This window comes from Castanea sativa, chromosome 11, assembly GCF_040712315.1.
Source record: "Castanea sativa cultivar Marrone di Chiusa Pesio chromosome 11, ASM4071231v1".
In the NCBI taxonomy this organism is placed as follows: domain Eukaryota; kingdom Viridiplantae; phylum Streptophyta; class Magnoliopsida; order Fagales; family Fagaceae; genus Castanea; species Castanea sativa.
Window position 1 is genome coordinate 1,141,824 of NC_134023.1, and position 21,532 is coordinate 1,163,355.

At 31.5% G+C, this 21,532-nt stretch overlaps 2 protein-coding genes across 2 annotated transcripts; one reads left to right on the top strand and one right to left on the bottom strand.

The window, feature by feature from the left end:
• Positions 1 to 510: 510 nt before the first annotated feature.
• LOC142617426 (uncharacterized) lies at positions 511 to 3,670 on the bottom strand. The gene is made up of 5 exons (XM_075790299.1): positions 2,812 to 3,670; positions 2,621 to 2,678; positions 2,446 to 2,529; positions 2,210 to 2,345; positions 511 to 1,479 (listed from the first exon to the last, which is right to left on the bottom strand). The coding sequence occupies exons 1-5, from the start codon at positions 3,467 to 3,469 to the stop codon at positions 1,186 to 1,188; spliced, it is 1,230 nt and encodes a 409-aa protein (XP_075646414.1). The 5' UTR covers positions 3,470 to 3,670; the 3' UTR covers positions 511 to 1,185.
• Positions 3,671 to 19,838: 16,168 nt separating this feature from the next.
• LOC142617908 (17.8 kDa class I heat shock protein-like) lies at positions 19,839 to 20,661 on the top strand. The gene has a single exon (XM_075790880.1). The coding sequence runs from the start codon at positions 20,035 to 20,037 to the stop codon at positions 20,524 to 20,526; it is 492 nt and encodes a 163-aa protein (XP_075646995.1). The 5' UTR covers positions 19,839 to 20,034; the 3' UTR covers positions 20,527 to 20,661.
• Positions 20,662 to 21,532: the final 871 nt, after the last annotated feature.

Sequence of the window (21,532 nt, forward strand, 5' to 3'; positions counted from 1 at the left end):
ATGGAGAATGAGGAATGTGTTGAAAATGATGAAAGAAGATTGAAAAGACAGGGTCATTTTGTGTAAATGAGGAGTTGATGACACTTATTGACGCAACACCGTTTTGTAGTTTCTTTAGTAATTGTCTTTAGAAATTGTTTTAATCAAACGCTACCATATCACTTAGATAGTTTAGTTCCCATGTCTGTCATTAACTAACGCCACATGTCAGCTTGTAATTGGTAGTTAGTCTAAAACAGATTTTCCTGCTTATTCCGGGAAGTTAGTTAGTTAGTTAGTTTTTCTCTTTTGTTCTTATAGATCTTGTATATATGGGACCAGATATTTTCCATCTATTCTCAATTGCTTGTGTTCATTTTTCATCAATAAAAGAACTGAGTTCTCTTGAGAGAGAGAGAGAGAGAGAGAGAGAGAGAGAGAGAGAGAGAGAATTCTAAGTTTTTACAGAATGGATGGGATATGTGAAAAAGAAAGTGGACACATCACACATGGAGAAGAAGAAACATATCATTATCTGGTTAACACTCTTGAAAGGTATATTAATATCAGTAAGCAAACAATACAGAAGCACATGACAAATTATGTATCAAATAGCACTCAGAAAGCCACACCAAATCCAAGATTACATTAGGGTATAAATATTCCCCCTCAAAGCCAAAAGGTTAGAAAATGTAGAGTACACCTCAATAAACAAAGCAAAGAAAGAAAGATGAGGAGGGAAGGGTGGTCCTACATTTTTCCCTCTACAACTACAGGTATCCCACACCAGGCTGTTAAAGAAAAACAAATAATGCAAAAGTGTTGTGATGGGTCACATGGAAATAAAAAAGCAATCTGACACCTACACATGCCATTGCCTCCCAATTGCACATGGACATGCACATGCTCACTGTCTCTCCTAGCCCTCCCACCATTGCACAACACCATCCTACTTTTTCTTCTCCCTAATAATCAATCCTAACTTAACTCTATCTACTTCAAATCACACACACTGCTGTCATTAAAAATTTCACAGTCACACAAAGTCACAACCTCCTTCTATCTATATAATATTGTACACAAACCATTAACAGTAAATTGTAGTTAGCAAACTATATATGCACTTTGCATACATATACTTTGAGCACTTTTGGGTTATTCTTTCTTTTTCTTTTCTCTCGTTATTCTTTCATGTCATTTTTGAGTCTATAGAGCTGGTTCTTCTGTTGTTGGACGACGGGCTGCAGCCATTAAAGCACATTGGAGATGCCTATGACAAGTGATCAAGTGGTCATTGGTGAGCCCTGCAGCTTGCATAAAGGAATGAACCACTGTTGGACCAACGAACCTGAAACCCCTCCTCACCATGTCTTTGCTAATGCTCTCTGATTTTGATGTCTTTACTGGTATCTTGTGCCCCATTTTGTATTGGGTGGAGATTGGCTTGTGATTGACAAATCCCCAAATATATTTGTTAAATGATCCAAACTCCCTCTGAATCTGTAATACCAGAATTTGCAAGACAACAACAAACATTTAGAATCAAACAAAAGTGTAATAATCTAATACACTATCAAAATCAGAAATTAGTGTTCAAAACGTGTAGATTCTAAAATAATAGATGGTAACTTATTCTAAGACACACATTTGATGGTGGACCCAAGTGTTAATATTGTCACCTAGGTCCATCAATGATACATCATTTAACCATTATTCTAACCTATAAACATTAAGGTTACCTTAGGTGTAATGATTAACAGCCCATGTGGAGTGCTTAGCAGAAATCCATAAAGAAAGAGCCCATGTGGGGCTTGGTGTTAAATCAGAACAGGTTGGAACTTGCTTGTCAACTAGTAAAGACTAATAAGATGTTGACAATCAAGTCCTACATAGTTGCATCTTTATTTAATGACGTAGTTATATTGGCTTTTCCATTCCAACTAGAAAGTTCATCTAAACAGAAGAAAAAAAAATTGCTTTTTTTGGTCACAAAGGTCATAACCAAAAGGGTTCAAAGAATTTAAAAATCTAGCACAAACTACTACTTTTGGAATAGACTTGGAACTCACTCTTATGAACCCTTTGCATCCACTAATTCTCAATCAATCAATTAATTAACATGAGAAAGAGAAATCTAAGACAAACATTTTGTGACTTTTCCAGATTTTCTTAGAAAAATATATATCTTTTAATTTTGCTAGAATGAGGTTAGTATGAAGCTTATAATTACCTCCAGAATTCGGTTTGAGTTGTCCACAACACCCCTAACTCGGCTTATATCAATGCCATACCCTAAACCAATTGAAGTCATTTGTTTATCAGTGAAGTTGGCAACAGTTTCTGCATCAAATCCTGAAAATGCATTCCTGCATAAAAGATAAATTTTAAAATGCATTAATCCCATGAGACAATATATAGGGTACACCAATTAAGTGTGTTTGTTTGCAAAGGAAAGCGAAACCCTACCTGAAATCTTGGCGTTTCTTCAAGATTGTGGTCCAGTCTGAACCAACCTGCGCACCACTTAGGACTAGCAATTCAAACAACATCCTGCAAGAGATACATAGGAATTAGATAATGAGTCATATATTTTTTTGTGTGGATATGTCTATGTCTGTGTGTGTGTAATAGATAGGCTTACTTGTCATCATGGACAGGAACTCCCCATTCTTCATCATGGTAAGCAACATAGATAGGATCTAAGCATAGAAAAAGAAAATATTGATCAGCACAACTAACTTCAACAAGGTGCCAAAATTCTGGACATCAGAAATAGTCCTTATATATTGAACTTAACCACATGTCTTTGAATTATTTGGGCAAATTACATACCTGAATTGGGTGTGATAAAGCTGCATCTCTTCTCTTCCTCAGTAGTCTTTGTTGAAGAGTCAAAGGGAACCACCTTGTCAAAATTGGCAGACTTTGATCTTCCATAATGGGCAATTCTCATCTTTCTTTGGGCCTGTTGCTGTGCCATGTGTTCCCTCCTGACTGCAGCTATGCTTCCTGGTGCCTCAGTGATCAAAGATGAAGAGTAACTCAAGGTTGCTTCAAAAGAAGGAGAAACCCCACAAGTAGTATTATTCATAACAGCAGCTCCATGGTGATCACCACAAGTACCCTTGAAACTTTTAGACTTCTTTCTCTCTAAAGTTGGAGTCTTTGTGGTACTTCTTGGAATGAAAATCTTCTCTGCACTCAAACTCAAGCCATTAGTGTCATTTCCTCGCTTTATTGCAGGTGGTCGTGGTGATTTTGAGAACTTTGGAGAGATGGGTGGTGTCAATGAAGTTTTGGTTCTAGGACTAGTAGCAGAAGTAGGAGGTGTTGGTGGTGGTGGTGATATTTTCTTTAGTGAGTTACGCCTGTCAAGGCTAGGAACACGATTACAAGTAGGCTGAAGGACAGGTCTACCATTGATACGAGCCACTGTGGGGGTTGGGATGACATCAATGCCCATAGTCACTCTGGCCTTAGAGCTGCACATTTTTTTTTTTGGGTATGGTACTGTATTGTATGGTAATGTAATGTTATGTGTTGAGAGCTTAAGTTGGAAAGGACTTTAATGGGTTAGGAAGTAAGGAATAAATGGCACAAGATGGAAGGGAAGTGATGAGAAATTGGAGGAGAGGATTGGGGAGGGTTGTGGGGTTTTATAAAGAGGAAAAGGGTAGGGACGGATGAAGCTGAACTTGTAACATGGGGAGGTTGGGGTTTGCCAAACAACCTCTTGTGAGGGGCATTACTTTTTGTTAACTAGGCCACGAGGAGGACTATGATTTGGCATTGTTAGGTTATTATTATTATAATTATCATCGAATCGAGTAATGTTAGCAACACAATATTTTTTAGGAACATTTTCACAACAGTTGACATATCATATTGTGATTGGAACGACTTTACTTTCACCTAAGTCTATCTTTGATAATATTTTTATCATGCATCAATCATAATATGCCACGTCTGTAGTTTTAAAAAAAAATTGTGAAAATTGTTGTGGTAGACTTAGACTTAGGGTCTGTTTAGATACCATTTATTTTGCTGAAACTAAAAACTTATTACAAAAAGTACGGTAGATAAAAGTAAAAATTAGTTGAAATAATGCAGTAAAACTCATGAATAGTACCAAAAAATACAGTGGGCACATGAATAGTACAAAAAATAAACTGAATAGTAAATTAATTTTAATTTTTTATTGGTATTCAAACACACACTTAGCATGTGTTTGGATTGGGCAAAACGCCCAATTTGCGCACTCGGTGTTTTTTTAGTGGGTCCCGGTGGTACTATTCACGTACCACCAAACTCACTTTTTTCACACCTTTAAAAATTATTTTGCTATAGTGTTTTCAGCAATAAATTTTTAGTTTTCAGCAAATAAACGGTATCCAAACACACTCTTATTATATTAGAGATTATTATGATGATTATTGGGTAAGGAGAGAATCAAGGAAATTGGTTTAATAGGGGGATTCGTTGGGTGGGATAATATGCTAGAATGCATGGTGTCTTTTCTTACTTGGAACTTCCCCTGTTTCCACTTTATTGCTGGATGATATATCATGTATATACCTAGACAAATGCTTCTCTTCCCAAGGATATAAGCTGGAGTGGTGGATAAGGAAGGTAACAGTGGAAGAAAAAGACCAATCATTGGTCTACTCTTTTTAGCTGGAGGAATCTCTCTCTCTCTTTCTCGAAGACAGTTGTTTTGATGAGAGGAATATAACATGGAAGATTTTTTTTTTATAACCATTAACAAGCTGAAAAAAAAAAACTTTTGAGGTAAGCAAAAACTAATTAACAACCTTATGAGGTTGAAATATGTCAGTCTTGATTTAAGTATTACAACTAATCAAAATAAAAGTGATCAAAAATCCATTCTTGATCTTTTGTGAATTATAATGCTAATTTATTGTGTCTTTTTGTCAAATTCCTAATGTATGTAGCTTTTTCAGATGTACTTTCCAGGTAAACTGGGGGGCTCCTGCATATGCATACCATTAGGACCCTGTATCAGTTTATAACTGAATCAGATTCCTTGAGATTAAGGAAATTTTAATATTCATAATATAATCTAATAATTCAGGGTCCATTTTAGACAAATTTCGCATCAAAAGTAGGTTTTAACTTAAGATGGATGGTCCACAAAACACAACTGCAATGTTGAAGTCTTAAAAGATGCAAAATTTTCAACATTTTTCATAACTTGTTAATATAATAAATCATGATTGAAGTAAATAACTTTTACATGAGTTCACCATTTATGTTACCTTTATTATGCATCCAATATGCCATGTCAAGCGTGGTAAAAAAAAAATTGTAAAAAATTGTCTTCATACTTATTTGAATAAATCTTTAGGAATGGTTCTAAAAATTCGTATTCATATATAATTGTTAGAATGGATCCTTAGGAATGGCTCTAAAGAATGATGAGTGAGGGACCATAAAACCAGCCTGCTGGGGCTAAAGTTAGGGATGGTCCTTGTGCAGCACTAGAAAAGTTGTATTTCCAAATCCTACACTGTTTTATTATTCCCATTACCTTGCAAAGTATATGGCTTTTCACTATGTGAGCTTCAACAATTGTCATACTTCAATTGAGGGTACTGTAGCCCAGTTGCAATGTGAAAATGACTGGAGGAGGATAAGGATAAAGGAGTAGGCAAAATACCATATGTATATGTGTGCAATGTGAAAATGACTGAAAATTATACCGTTCAATTCGTTTTCTTTTTCCGTTATTTGTCACATTAAAGGATGGGGACAACCTTAAGCTTGAGAGCTCCATAAATATAATGAGGAAAATGAGTAGGTGTAGAGACCCTTGAGGGCTATACCATCATAGGCCTAGGTTGTAACCCTCAATCAGTCATTTGCTCAATCCTCATGAATAAATAAAGCAACCGTGATTATAACTACTGTCATATCTTAATAATCATCACCATTATATTCTTTTTTGTGCTTAGTAAATTCCAAACCGACCACAGCCCATTTTACTTATTTAACTTGCACTTGGTTGTCAATTTCACTATTTTAGGAGTTGGGGGTTAGTTAAGGAGTTCTTAAATAAGAAAACAAATTCTCTGTACTATTTTTTGTGTTTCACTTTATATTCCACCAATCATAATTTGTCATGTATTTGTTTAACTTTCTTAATAAAATAGTCAAAGTTTAAAATAGAAAAAATAAATAAGCACATGACAAGTTATAATTAATGAAACATAAAGTGAAACACAAAAAGTGATATTGAGAATTTGTATTCTATAAGTAAACCTAAACAACAAGAACAAGTCAAGACATACACATCTTCCAAACTACAAAAAGGATAATGTTCGTTACGCACAATCTTGTGATCATTTATAAGAGACCTAAACTTGGATGACCTCTAGACAAAGTGGTGAAAAAAGAATGCACAACAAGATCATATAATTCAATAATAACATTTGAGAACCCCATAGATGATAGGCCATAGTGATCTCAAATGACCCACCACCACTAGCTTACCAAGGAGAAACCATATCCATATGTGTTCAACATAACACACCCTAGGCTTGGTTTTAACCACTTGACAAGAGTGGATTTCAGAGGACAAGACTTTGTAAAATTACAATTCAAAGGCACTATACAAAATGTAATGCCCAAAAATTACAATTAGTTTAAAACTATAGTTAATCCAAAATAGCTAGGAAACCTCCAAATCAAATAAATTCAGTCTCAAAATAAAAGTACATGTTAATTCATTTCTAATCTCTAAAATAACCAAATGATATAAACTTGACAAGATTTGAGCATAAACAAAAGTTTTAGACAACTTCTCACAAAAGCAATCTTTTTAAATTAAAATGTAAAATCTTAACACATATGAAACTGCTTCCAGAACTAGTCCACCTGTAACAAAGTGATCACGTTCTAGCACCCACATGTAACTACAAACCTGAGCAGCTAAAAAAAAACAGAGGGATATATAGGAGCAGTGGGAATGAGCTAAAGCTAGGAAGCACGGACAATGACACAAGTATGGGTATAGACACATATACGACATGGTGACATTAGCAATTTCTGAAGAATTATAACATTATAAAATGACCAATACAACACTAATATAATACAGATACTACATAAATGGGACACGGGTACGACATTTTAAATGAAGTATTTATGCTTTTTAGGCTAAAAGACCAGTAAGTGATACTTTACTACTTCACGCACCACATTGGGGAACAACAAAATGTACTAGGTGCGCGTGAAAAAAAAAAGCCAATATATGATTGATAAGGGCGGCTAAAAAAAAAGGTCCATAAATTCCATGAATCATAACGTAAATATTTAGACCAAATAAGGATAACTTTCTTTTTCTTTCTTGAGAAAGAAATAAGGAGAACCTTGATGGTTGGATGTACGTAAATGCATGTTTGCTCAATTTAGAATAAAAGGAATATGCACAATGTTGCAAATACAATATGCCATGTCTTTTGTATTGCCCCCTTAGGGTCACAATCAGAGCTTTGCTATCTTAATTTGATAAGTGCACCTTTAATTTTGCATAAAAGAATTAAGAAAATCAAAAACACTAAATTTAGCCGAGGTCATAATCTTAACGACTTTACTTCTTTTATAAATCTCAAATATGTTATGTTTTCAGCCGATGAGTGTTACAAAACCCTAATTAGATGTTCCAATTACATATTATTTCATCTGATTTCAATAAATTCCTTATCACAAAGTCAAATTTAATTAAAAAACTTAAGATATAACATCTAATTAAAGAACTATATTGTAACTAAGTTTTATCCAATTTCAAATTATTGTAACTAAGTTTTAATCTATTTTATTTAATATTCTTGCATAACATTTTAAGTTTTTAACACCTAGAGCAGGTGAAGTATATTAGTTATTGAAAATGGAACTCATTGATTATCTAACAGAGATCAATGGGCAACTGGCTCTTCCTCATTGGTAGCTGATGAGTAGATGACTTAAATTTTTAATAATGATACTTTGTGGACCCTCTGCTGAGCTCAATTGCAGAGACTATTACTATGTCATAGGGCCTAGTTAGTGTATTTAGGAAAGCTTTTTTCTTTTTTGCTCAGAAGTCAGAACAATTCTTATGAAACCTTGCTTTTAAGTGAGCTCAAAGTAAGAATTGATTGTCAAGCCTGCTGGCATGGGTACATGATGTCCCATCTGAATTTGATCATTCTACATTTTTTTGGCCGAGATTTCTATTTACCAATTGATTTAAGATTGTTGCACTACTGTATTGTGCAAGCACTAGGTACTGTTCCCTATTATTCTCTTAATTTTGACCTATATGTTTTCTATCATAGCAAGGCTCCATGTACCAATATTGTCACTATTGTTACACAGTTTTTAACAAGTGCATTAAATAGGTGCCTATAAAAGAATAAAGTGCCAAAAGGATCAATTCGAATTACCCCAAAAGAACAAAGTGTTAAGTGCATGCATTAGGCAATTGCATGTGAAATCATAGCTAGGTTTTACCTACCGATTCAATACTATACCAAGTAAGTGCATAATTTGCATTCACAAGGAACGTATTATTTATCTTTAGTCAAAAAAGGAAACCTATTACCTAAAATAACAAAGCGTTAAGTGCATGCATGAGATAGATATGGTTCCCTATTATTTATTCTCTTACTGGTTCTTGGCTCAATGGCTTATAAGATATCATTGCTAAGTTTTAACCTAACGTAAAGTTGATTCCAAATTGTTAATAAATTAAAGTGCAATAAAAAAGAACTATAAAAGAACAAAGTGTTAAAGAAAAATCCAACTACCACTAGCTTAATTAGGGTTTAAATATTCATCATTTATCCGAGAATGGTAAAGAAACAGTTTTTCCATTATTCAACCCAATTAAGTTCTATACAAAATTTAAACGGCCCAAATTATATAATTATAGTTGGGGAAAAAAAAAGATACTCTCTTCTCAACTCTTAAACCCACACGTGTACAAAGCTTGTCAACAATTTATAAATAGGAAAAACATAGTCGTGTAAACAAATAACACCTACCCTAAAAACAAATAGATAATAATAGAAGATACAAATTAAAGCATCTTTCTTTTAAAAATCGCCTAAGTTTATAGATATAGATATAGATATAGATATATATATATATATATATATATATATATATATATATATATATTAAATCCATATATATTTAATTTGTTGAGGCTTAATTGATGGATTATTCCACTGATGATGACCACCGGCCACCACATGAGAGTTTCCGTGTGATAACTAGGAAATTAATGGATTAAGGAAATGACTATATATATATATATTAATCTCTTGCTTAATATAACGTTTAAAATTTCTATTTTGGAATAATGTCACACTCACCCTAGCTACCATGTATCAAACTTGGTACGAGAGTAACGGGACACCCCATGTGATTCTAAGGGCCACTTTCATAATTGTAAACCAATAATTTGTAGCAAAATATAGACAAAAACAAGGCAAATATCATGCAAGTGAAAATTGTATTGTTCAATCTAATTATTCTTTTGTTTTTAGCTTATTGTCTTTTTTGAGTGAAGTGAAGACCCACTAAATTCTTGTTTCCTGGAGGCTTCCCTTTTGAATTATTCACATTAAACTCTCTCTCTCTCTTTCATGGATATTTTTTGTGTGATTTGGAGGATGAAAGTTACATATACCTTTTATTACCTAAAACTAATTAATAAAAAAATTAGGTGTACGTCAACTGTCAAGTTTCTTGGTGACCTACTATACACTAGAAATAACACTTCATCCATAAAACGTAAAGATCAGAGAAATTTAAGAAATGGTACGTGGATGATAATAATGATTGTTAGATTATGAAGCCTAAGTCAATTCTTGTGTTTACTATATTGTTATTACTAGAAGTTTATCCGTGTGGATGGAGAATATTCCTTCTTACCTTCAAGATATTATTGTAGTCAATTATGGCTAATTTTCTTCATTAATAAAGTTTTGATGTCTTTCTTCTAAAAAAACAATTATATTTGTTCTTTATTACTAAGTTAATTGACATTTATACTCATATCAGTCATTTTGCAATATTATACATTTCTAGTTTTTTTTTTTAATTTTTTTTATATAAGATTGAATTCTACTCTAGCCTAATTTAAGTGTATATGTGCGGTGGTATACATTTCTAGTTTCAACAATGATAAAATGACTTTTCTTTTAATCCACATATCTAATTATTATTACCATATATACTTTCCTATCTCAAATGCCAAACATGTAAAATATATAGAGACACACGACACACGTGATTATATATAATCAAAGGAGACAAAAAAGAGAAGTGAAAAATGACAAACAATAACATTCCCTAATTATATAATATATAAATTGATGGCAATTTATTTTTTTATAAAAAAATTGAAAGTAATCAATTGTTTTGGGTACAGAAAATGGTGCACAAGCACCTAATTAATGATTCCTATATAATAAATTGAGTTTAAGAACCTTGTATATGTGTGTGTACGGCTTTATTCTAAACACCGTCGTTATCATGGAGGAGCTTCAATAAGCACATAGGTAATCGGAAACAATATGAAGTTTTTTCTGACAAATTCACTCCCAGGTAAGTCATTCATATATGCCCGATGTTGTTGTTGTTATTTCTTGTTTGTCTCGTTAATATATGCCCTTAGGACATACATTAACAAATTCATTTTTTTAAAAAAATTTAACGGGAACTTTTTCAATTTTCGATAATTTTTTTTAAAAAAAAATGGTATACTATTATGTGCCCTTAAAACAAACATTAGTATTTTTTTTTTTCTCTTATTTCAGAGAGTGAGAATTCACGTACGGACAAATTGGAGGACCCTGATTGTATTATTGTACGTACAGATTGGAGGGGAATATTTAGTTGTCTTGCATTGAACAAAAAAAGATTGCACTTTGTTTTATAGTTATATTACATCATGTTGAAGATCCGAAGGAAGCAGTGTACAATTCCTTTCATTCTCAATGTGTGTGTTTATAGATGTAGACATATATATAAGAACACATTTTGATTGTTTTTCTTCTTATTTTCAATGAAAAGGGCCAGCCAAAGTACATGTATTTTTGGATAATGTTATATTCTTGTTCTAATTTTATGATTTTTTTTTTTTTTGGAGTTATTTCTTTAGAGGTAGAAAGACTGAAACCATGCATAGGATATGTTGTATGTAAAGAGATTAGCTTAAGTATTTATTATATACGTACGTTAAGTAACAAAAAATCTAGAAAAAATCACAAAAAAATTTGGGTCGCCTTTAGTATTATTAACCAATTAAAGAATTAACTACAATTTGAAAACTATGATTATGGACAAGTTGAGTCAAGTGGAGACAAAGGAGGCAATAACAATTAATTGAACTGCAAAGTATATTACTGGAAATTTAATGAACTTGTATATTTGTGAGGGAAATAGAAGGTTGTTCAAGTAGGAGTTTTACGTAAAGGTAGGATTAGGTTGTTTATTTATTTTTGTTACTCGAATATAGTAACTAATGCGTGATCATAAATAAACTACATTAAATTGATTTATCTACCTCTTTTCATTAATTGATTTCCTGAATCACAATTTAGATTACTACTTTAGATGAGAAAGAATTATGCTTTGAACCACTGTGAGTGCATCAGTTTCTAACATGATATGAGAGAATATTTGGTTGATCACAAGAAGTCTAATTCTCCAAGAGACGCGTGAATTATGACATACCCTATCCCACTTTGTTAATTCAAAACTTACGACTCTCGTAAATTTTGAGTTTGACAATCTTGGGTCTGACAGCCAATAAAATTGTTCCAACATTCAATTTAGGAGGCTATGGGCCTACTCCATTAGTATAAATAAGCTGCTAAGGAAAGAGTATTTGTCAAGTAGCTAGAAATTCAGCAAAACTCTAATTGTTCAATCATCCCTTTATAGAAAAATTTCTGCAATCCCTTCCTTCTCTTTCTCTCTCTTCCTCCTCCTTAGAAGGGGTTTGTAGCTTTTATTGATTTTTTTTTTATAACTTTGTGATATTAATGGATACCATTTTTCCTCTTGTATACCAGGGCAGAGATTTATGTTTGGATCAAAGTTCTTACAGCTATAGTTCTCTTCGGAACTGGTGTTCTCTTTTTCTATAGAGTTTAGAAGAATAGGCATAGAACAAACAACAATGTTACACATCCCTATGCATGTAATAATGAAGATACTATGCATGTAAGAAAATTCTTAGGTACTCTCGGAGCACGAAAAAATAGTGCTCCCTCCTCTTACATTCATGGTGGACCCCACTATGAATTTAATGAGCGGACTCTACCATAAATGTGAAAGAAGGGAGTATCATTCTCCATATTCCGGGAGTACCTAAGAATTGCTCATGTATGTAACACCCTAGAGCTGGGATGTCAATTGGCCTAAATAGGCCATTGGAAATTTCCTAGTTTCATCGTGTTGACAATTTTTGGTTTGATTATTCCGTGATTCTTTTGAGGCCGCAAAGTCTGAAATTAGATTCCATTATTAAAATTAAGTCTAAATAGCTTGTTCAAATGTCCATTTCATATCTTTCTAAAAAAAAATGGTCATTTCATAACATTAAAAACAGGTATTCCAGAAACATTTTAAAAGCTACACGCATCATTTATACAAACTTGGTCTTAGCCAAATCTAGTCCACTAAAGGTACTTTTTTTTTTACTTAAGGAACACTTTTTGAAAAATGTGGTCTAAATTTAACAATATGTCTGAAATTCTATATATGCGTGTGTATATATATTTCATTATTAAAATTTTCTGAAATTAGATATGAAATAAAACTAGAAGAAGAAAATGAACATATTTATCCAACCCCAAATACTCGAATGATAAACTGTCTGCAATTAGATTGAAAAAAAATATTGAAAATAGTTTTTAATAATTTCAGAATTACTTTTAAAAATCCAAAGGGGTTTAAATTTTTGAAATTAACTTCTATTCTAATCTGTCTTCTCAACAACAATGAAATTTATTGTATTTATAGCACTTTTATTTATTATTTTCATATGTAAGAACCCATGAACATCTTCATAGTCTTTTCACAGGCTTAACTAACAAGATAGGTGCAATGGAAGACTAATTTAATAAACGCATTTGCTCATATACTTTTACGTCTTCCCTATAGATAGATGCAAAATTGAAATATATGAAATGAAGTTCAATCATTTTCTCAAAAAAAAAAAAATGCTCATTCAATCTTGCAATCATAGTAAGGTACCGAATTGTGTTTGGATTAGGTTTCCAAGTTGTTGTTGTTGTTTTTATTTTTTTATACAAAATAAAAATTCTACTTTAACTTAATCTAAGTATATATAAATGTGAAACTTTCTTCTGGAGACTTGAACTCCTGCCCTTACTCCCTACACCCCACAAGCACTTATACTTGTAGAACGATTATCGTGTCAAGAGTGCGCGATGGTTATTTATATTTGTAAAGTTAACATTTATATGCACCTTTAATAAACTTTTAAGCAAGATAAATTGAGTAAAATAAGCTAAAACCTTACGCATGCAATAGTAAATTATATTAGCATATATGATACGAAAACAAGTATGATGATTGGTGTTATCTGTCTATTTTTTTTTTTAGAAAGTCTTAATCTGTGTCGTCCTTTTTTAATAATAACTTTTTATCATCAAATTCAAACATCAATCGATTTTTGGTGTTGACAAAGATTGAATCTCAAATTTTTTATTCAATTGTCAGAAATTTTACAAATTAAGCTAACTGAAACACATCTCTACGTCCACTTAAGTGTAGCCGACAATGACAATGTCCATCAACCTATAACCAGTGCCATTTAACAAAACAAGAAAAATCCATGGTACTAAAAGTTGTCATATATAGACGTCGGTATCCATTGTATTCTTCACAATTTTATAAAAAATGTTTTTTGTTTTCTCAAGAAACAAGCACGATAGGGATCATTTCCTGGAGACTTCTTGGACAGTCACCATCATGGAGCTGCTTCTTGGAATTCAGGAATCTGAGAGAAAGGTCTGCACTTTCTGACACATTCACTTCTGCAATAAAGTCATTCATTCATGCCGGCAGAGATGCTTATTAAAATTTATTGGAATGAAACCTCACACATGCGACCAAAATTGGAGGCCACTCATCATAGCATTTTATTGTCCATACAAAATTAACGAATCTCTACTTTCCCTGCATTAGTTAGATCTAAATTCCTATTTTTTATAATAGATTCAATTCATGCTTAAGATTTAAATTTTATAAATTTAAAGGTGTGCTACTGTTATGTATGTGATAAATTGCTACCGTTATGGATTGGCAGATGATGTCAACTTGTGTTTTGGAGATTATGAATAGAAATGATCACTTGTGCATTTTATTGCTAGCAAGAGTTGAAACCTTGGGTATATGTACATTTCAAAGATTTGAAAGTTATTATGTACTGCAACCATTTTCATAGTAGATTTCATTAATTGAGTAGTCTAAGGGTGTGTTTGAATACCTCTTATTACTAAAAATTGAAAATTGAAAACTAAAAACATTATAGTAAAATAATTTTTAAATATGTGAATAGTATCATAAGATCCTGTTTTAAAGTTATTTTAAATGAAAAAAAAGTACTTACAGATCTCGTGAACAGTACACGAAACCTACTGAATCGAAAAAGGAAACGCAAACGCATGGATAACGCAAAACGCACTATCCAAACGTGCACTGAGTCAATCCTAGCCTTAGAGAGTTTTTCCTTTTCTAGTTTCTCTTCCATAACATGTCTCTATGTATGTGTGTTGTGATTTATTTACAGCTATATTTATTTGCAATGCTTGTAAATTAAATCTTGACTAATTAAACACTTGGTTTAGGGAAAATCGGTTAAAATTAGTAGAAAGCCGTACTAATTAAAGTCTAAATGCAAAACTTTCATACCTAACCCAAATTTAAAATTAAAAAAAAAATCCTAAGACATGTTGTCAAATCAAACATGGAACAAAATGATGAACGAAAAGCTTGTAATGCAAAATTGTAATCATTTCCCTAAGCTTTATATAATCCAATCAGAAACACCTACAAATTTGATTGCTAACATGACTGTCTTAAAAGTTTTCAGGTGAAATATGGGCCACTTCCTTCAATCAATATTGTTCAGGAACTTGGTAAAGACGGATTTATCTGTGATTTAGTTAATTGCGGTTGGGATTATAAATGCAATTTCAGGTTTATTTGGCAAATAGAATTGTATTGAAATGGACACTTTTTGTCATGTTGCTATGCAGGGGAGGTGCACATGCAAGACATTCGTGGTGTCACTGTCTAGTGTCTATGTATAATTAGACTTTTCATGCTAAAAGCACATTTATTAGGCAAATGGGCCACTGCTTTCTATTGACAAATTAAACTTCAACTTTAATTTCCCTAATTAATTACAATTCACTATTAATTTTTATTTCTGATAGGTTACAAATCATTATGAATTGTTTGTTGTGTGCGGATGTGCAATTAATTAGGGACATGAAAACTTGAAACTTGCACAAGTAACATCATTCAACTCATTACAAATATGATATTAATTAAAGAATACAATTAAGAGAGAAGGTAATTAATGGAGAAAATATATGGTCATCTATTTGTGGAGCCACAAACACTTTTTTTTTTTTTTATAAGAATGGAGACACAAACACTTGAGTGGATGCAATTGCCAACTTATTTATTTTTAAAGTAAAGCAAATTACAACTTACTCACATATGGTTTGACCGAAATTTAAGTTGCTTACCTGTGGTTTGAAATTTGACACTTTATCCATTTGAGATTTGACTGAAATTTAAGTTGTCTACTTGTGATTTGCAATCACATGATACAAGTATTCCACTAGATTCTTTTTAATCTAACTTGTTTATGTATTTTAATGTTTTCTTTATTTTTAGAGGAGAAATATATAAAATTGAAGAAAAATTACATATTTAGCCATGTTTTTAACAAATGTGGTTTATGAAACTCTAACTAAGCTAATCTCAGATGGGTAAAATGTCAAATTTCAAACCCTAGGTAGGCAACTTAAATTTCAGAAAAACCACGGATATGTATGTTGTAATATATAAAACATAGGTAAGTTGTAATTTCACTATCTAAATTTTTTTATGAAATCAATTAAATGATGAACATTTTTAAATATTAGATTCTTTATTATGATATATTTACTACTTATTATTCTCATTAGTGTCTAGTGTGGGACTTTACTATTGTAAATAAAAGGTAAAAATTAAATAAAATAAGTAGGCGGCTTACGTGGGACTTGCAAATAATAGAAAAAAATAAGCAAAAATCAAATAAAATAAGTAGGTGACTTACGTAGGACTCATAAATAGTAGAGTAATAAGCTAGCTTATAAATACATCCCAAGCAGGTACTTAGTATCTGTTTGGCTAGAGAGCTTATAAGTTTAGCTTTTAGCTTTTAGCTTTTTATAACCTCAATTTTTCTCACTTTTTCAAAATACAAGTATACTTTACCACATTTTTAGCAAAAAACTAAATAAGCTAAATAAATATACTTTAGCACATGTTTGCTTGTAATTTTTCAGCTTAATTCATATATTTACTATGTACATAACGTAATCTTTTAAAAAACTGCCAAGACCCTTGTAACTTAACTGCTTATCAATTACTCTCTTTGTCACTGTCTTAAATATCTTTTCTTTTATCTTCCTCTAATGTCACATTTGAATCTTCAAGTTTATTGCAAGAATGGTTTCTTATTTGGGTCTATAACTAATATCACTCTTTTACTTGCCAATAAATAATTTTCTAAAATTAAACATTTTTTTTATAAGTACTTTTCTTGCATTGAAATTTTTTTTTTTATAAGTAACATAATACATAGTTTAATACGGTTCGTGTAAGTATTCTAATTTTAATTAAAATAGTATTGTAAAGTCACGGCAAGAGAAGTACGCTTAATAAAATATGAAATCATGTTTCCTTAAAAATGTTTATCGCAATAACTATGTACCATAATCATCAAGTTTATTGCAAGAATGATTTCATGTATGATTTTGAAATAAAAAAAATTACTATTTCCTAAAATTATCCATATAATTTTAAATAATAAAAAGAATATTAACCTTTAAATAATAAAAAAAGAGTGAAAATTGAGTCTAAGGTGAATTATATATATATTTTTTGAACCAGTGAATTATATTTTGAGTCATCCTAAAATTAGAAATTCCAAAATTAAATTAATAATAATAATAGACAAAGAAAATGAGATATAGGAGTCAAGAACCTTGTAATTCAAATAGTTTGTGTGATTCAAATCCCTCCATCCCAATTTTCGAGTTATAAAAAATAAAAATAAAAAATTGACGAAATATTAATTTGAAGTGGGAATGAAGAATTCAATAATAGCAGCCAACCGTAAGCCTTTTCTTTACGAGCCGCCAAATTGGTTATTGACAGCCCAATGTTTGTGGCCCGCAGCAAAATGAAAAGCCCAAATACAGGTACTCAATCTAATTCCAAAAAATAGTAATTAAAACCTATTGCTTTTAGAATTTACTGCCATGTATTTCAATTTCAATTTCAATTTCAATTTCAATTCATTAATTATAAAAGTAAATTGGACAGCTGCCTTGATATTATTATTATTGACAGTCTAACATAGATTCTGGGTGATTTTCAATTGGTTTTACAATTAATACACTGCTTTGGCAGCTAAAACAAATTTAGTTTTAATGGCTATCAGTGTGAAAAGGAACAACCTTTGCCTGAAGGAAACAATATGATCAGTGTACAGTTTTAATGGGTCCTCCACATTCAAATTTTGCTCCTTCATATTTGATGAAGTTATTTTTCTTTTTTAGGATATTAATTGTTGCAATGTTTTAACTATATGGAGTATGTTAATCACTGTGTATGGGCTTTTTAGATGTATAAGACTCACTACCTAGTAAACAACGACTCATGTAATGGATGCATGATATATCACTTAGAAGAGAGACTGAGAGAGTATATCATGAGATTATCATATGAGACCCTCCTCTCACACCTTGTGTAAAAAACCTTATAAAACTGCCTCATAAGTTATAAGATACTTTTTCCATCTAAATTGAGTAGATATAATTAGTTCATTTTATTTTTAATTTTATTTTTTACTGGAGTCAAATCTAATAATGTTAATTAATATAAAATGCAAGAAGAGAATATTTTTTTGATAATCTATGCAAGAAGAGGAGATAGTGTTGGTGCCACTGACAACTTACATCTTATATTGTAGCTGCCTTGAATTAATCTTTTTATTTATTTTTTCTTGCTTTGAGTTAAATAAATCCTAGGATTTGACCAAAAAAAAACTCAAACAACTGCTGAATTTGAAGGGCCTGAGATGGGGTCTTTATAAGCTTAAGGCCCAACATATACCACAATCTTCAGTTTAAGCCTTAATTGTAGCATTCCATAGCATGACCTTTATATCCCATATTGGGTCAGACATTCCTTAAAGGGCCCATGGTGGTTTGACAGTTGACACTAGAAACTTGACACGCAAGAGGCTCTTGTCAACCTTCTAAACAATCTTGATAATTTTTTTCCCTTTTGCCTTTATCCACCATTACAACATCTGTACTTCTTAGGGCAATTCAACATGAAGTTGGGATCAGGATCCTCTAGGGTGACTTCATCCCAAAGTTTTTGAAATTTTATTCCATCAATTTTAAACGAGTGTATTAAATTTGGTACATTATCTACATTTAATAGATATTAAAATGGTGATAATAGATATTTTCTTCAATGTTGATGGTTTGGTAAAATCTAATCCACTTATTTTAAAATTAATTAATAGAAGTTTAAGAACTCCATGATAGAGTTACCCTAAATGATCTTAATTCTATGGAATTCCAAAATCTATCATTCAACTTTGAACTAATTGAATTGTATTTTAAATAAATTTCAAAATAGTAATTTTCATTAAAAAAATTAAATTAAATGTCGATGTAGCAAAATCTAATTAATCCACACTAATTTTCAAATGTACAGATGGGATCTTAGTAATTTTGTGGTGGAGTTATTTTAAGAATTCTAAGTGACCCTTTTATTTTTGACAATCTATAGTTACTAGTTAGAATGGAGGATGAATGATTTTAAACCCTTGATATCTCTCTTGAAAACATTAAGAAATGTCAATTGAGTTACAATGCTCTTATCAACTCTATGATCTTAAGAACTCTAAATAATTTTTTTTTATGAAACTCTAAATAATTCTTAATTCCTCTATTAGTCTATTACTATCTATATCGACCTAATATTATTGGTAATAATAACAAAAAAAAGTTTTTACTTTACATTTTACTAACAATGTAAATTTATATTGTAGACACACAAAATGTGCACAACATTGTACATATTTTGTGTGTCTACAATGTAAGTTTACAAATTTATAAAAGCCCAATAATAATTAGTTTTTAAACAACAAATCTAAATTGATCTAAATTGAATGGTATGCCCTATTCATAAATGGTCATCTGAGGTTTTAATATGGTTTGAATTTGTTAATTTGTTTAAAATGAATACAAGTATGATAGTATCTCAAAGAAAATAAAGTTTTAAAAAACTTCACACTTGTGATTAAACTAATTTATACCAACTAATATCTCCACACCAAAAATATAAAAAAAATAAAAAGACAAACTAAATGCCACCATTTCTTCAGGTAAAAAAAAAAAAAAAAAGTGGCTTAGACTTTAGTCATAATAATTAAAAACGAAAAGTAATTATCGATGATGGATAAGCTTCAATAATTGTTTCTGTTTTAACTATTTGTCTATTTCCAGTAACTACCAGAGACTTCCTGTAAGTAAAGAACTTTGTCCAACGTTCTTCTGGATTCCTAATAGCGTCCAGAAATTTCAGGAACCCACTTTCCCTTCTATTCCATCCAATATATAAACCAACACCAATCAGCTCACCAAACCATCAGTAACAAACAAGAAAACCTTTTCCAAACTGCTAGCACATATCAGTCAAACAGCTAAAAACATGTCCCTCTTTCAAACCCTCTTTGATCAGAGAAACTTTTTTGATCCTTTCAAAGGGTTTCTCTCAGAAAACTCAGATATCATAGCCTCTGGGAACACCAACATGGACTGGAAAGAAACCCCACATGCCCACATCTTCGAAATTGATCTTCCGGGTCTTACAAAAGAGGATGTGAAGCTTGAAGTTCATGAAGGGAAAGTGATTCATATAAGTGCAGAGAGGAAAGAAGAGCTAGACAATGAGAAAACCGACAAGTGGCACTGCAAGGAGAGAAGTAGAGGTAGCTTCATGAGGCAGTTTCGGTTGCCTGATAATGCAAAAGTTGATGAGATTAAGGCTTCGATGCATGATGGGGTACTTGTTGTGACTGTGCCTAAAGATGAGACCAAAAAGAAGCATAAACAACATAAGGAGGTTGGAATTTCTGGGGATGAAGAAGGTAAACGACATGCTCCAAAAGGACTTGGTCGTTTTGTGTGCTGCAAAGCTTAAATAAGCATGAAACTTACTTGCAACACTTATGTCTATATAGTCTTTGTGGAATATTGGTGAATGTAATTTTCTTTTGTGATAAGTTGGTGTGATTTTTTTATCCTGGCATTGTAATATAGATTGTTGTTTTGATCTTTCTTTCTTTTGGGTTTATTGTTGGTTTGTCTATAGATTGTTGTTTTACTATTGTGTCTGTCTTCAATATTTGAACTTTGAAGTATGCATGTAAGCAATGGCACAAAAGCTCTCTCTCCCTTTCAAGTGAAAGGAAAACATTTGCACTCCTAAAAAAGGGAAAGATTTTTTTTTTTTAAGAGCATAATATATTATTAAAGAAAAAAAATAAAATAAAAAGGGCAAATTTCACGCAACTAACCAGTTGATACTAAGGGTCCGTTTGGATAAAGCTTATTGCTGAAAACTGAAAATACTGTAGCAAAATATTTTTTAAATGTGTGAATAGTATTGTGGGACCTATTTTTAATATTTTTTTCTGAATAAAGTGTTTGTGGGTCCCATAAACAGTGCATAAACAGTAAAATTGGTCTCCCGCACAGTAAAATACCGTGCATAAACAATACCGGTTACTGTTCATGCACGTTGAAAAAAAAAAAAAAAACGCAAAAAATTCTCAGCAAAACACAAACGCAGCGTATCCAAACACAACACAACTTAAGTTTAAGAATTTTCAAAATTAACCAATTTACCACAGCACATTTTTGGTATGATGATTACAAATATAAGTTTTTATGGAATGTAAAGGTAATGATTAGAAGTCAAATTTTCAAGAAATAGTTTCTCATATATATATATATATATATATATATATATATATATATATATATATATCCACTTGATTTAGATGAGGGATAAAATTCTATCTTGTATCAAAAAAATAATTAACCAACTCAATCCTAAAAAGACAATTTTGTCCCTAAATAGCTAAACACTGTTACCTTCTCTTCTCCCTCTTCCCTTTCTATCTCACTCTCTCACCAAACCCATT

Bases quoted from the DNA above. Each gene is read 5' to 3' on its own strand.
- LOC142617908 (XM_075790880.1), top strand. From the start codon at position 20,035: ATGTCCCTCTTTCAAACCCTCTTTGATCAGAGAAACTTTTTTGATCCT.
- LOC142617426 (XM_075790299.1), bottom strand. From the start codon at position 3,469: ATGTGCAGCTCTAAGGCCAGAGTGACTATGGGCATTGATGTCATCCCA. The intron at 2,679-2,811 runs GTATGTAATTTG...TTCTATGCTTAG, and splicing joins CTTTATCACACCCAATTCAG to ATCCTATCTATGTTGCTTAC. The intron at 1,480-2,209 runs GTAATTATAAGC...CTGGTATTACAG, and splicing joins ACTCAAACCGAATTCTGGAG to ATTCAGAGGGAGTTTGGATC.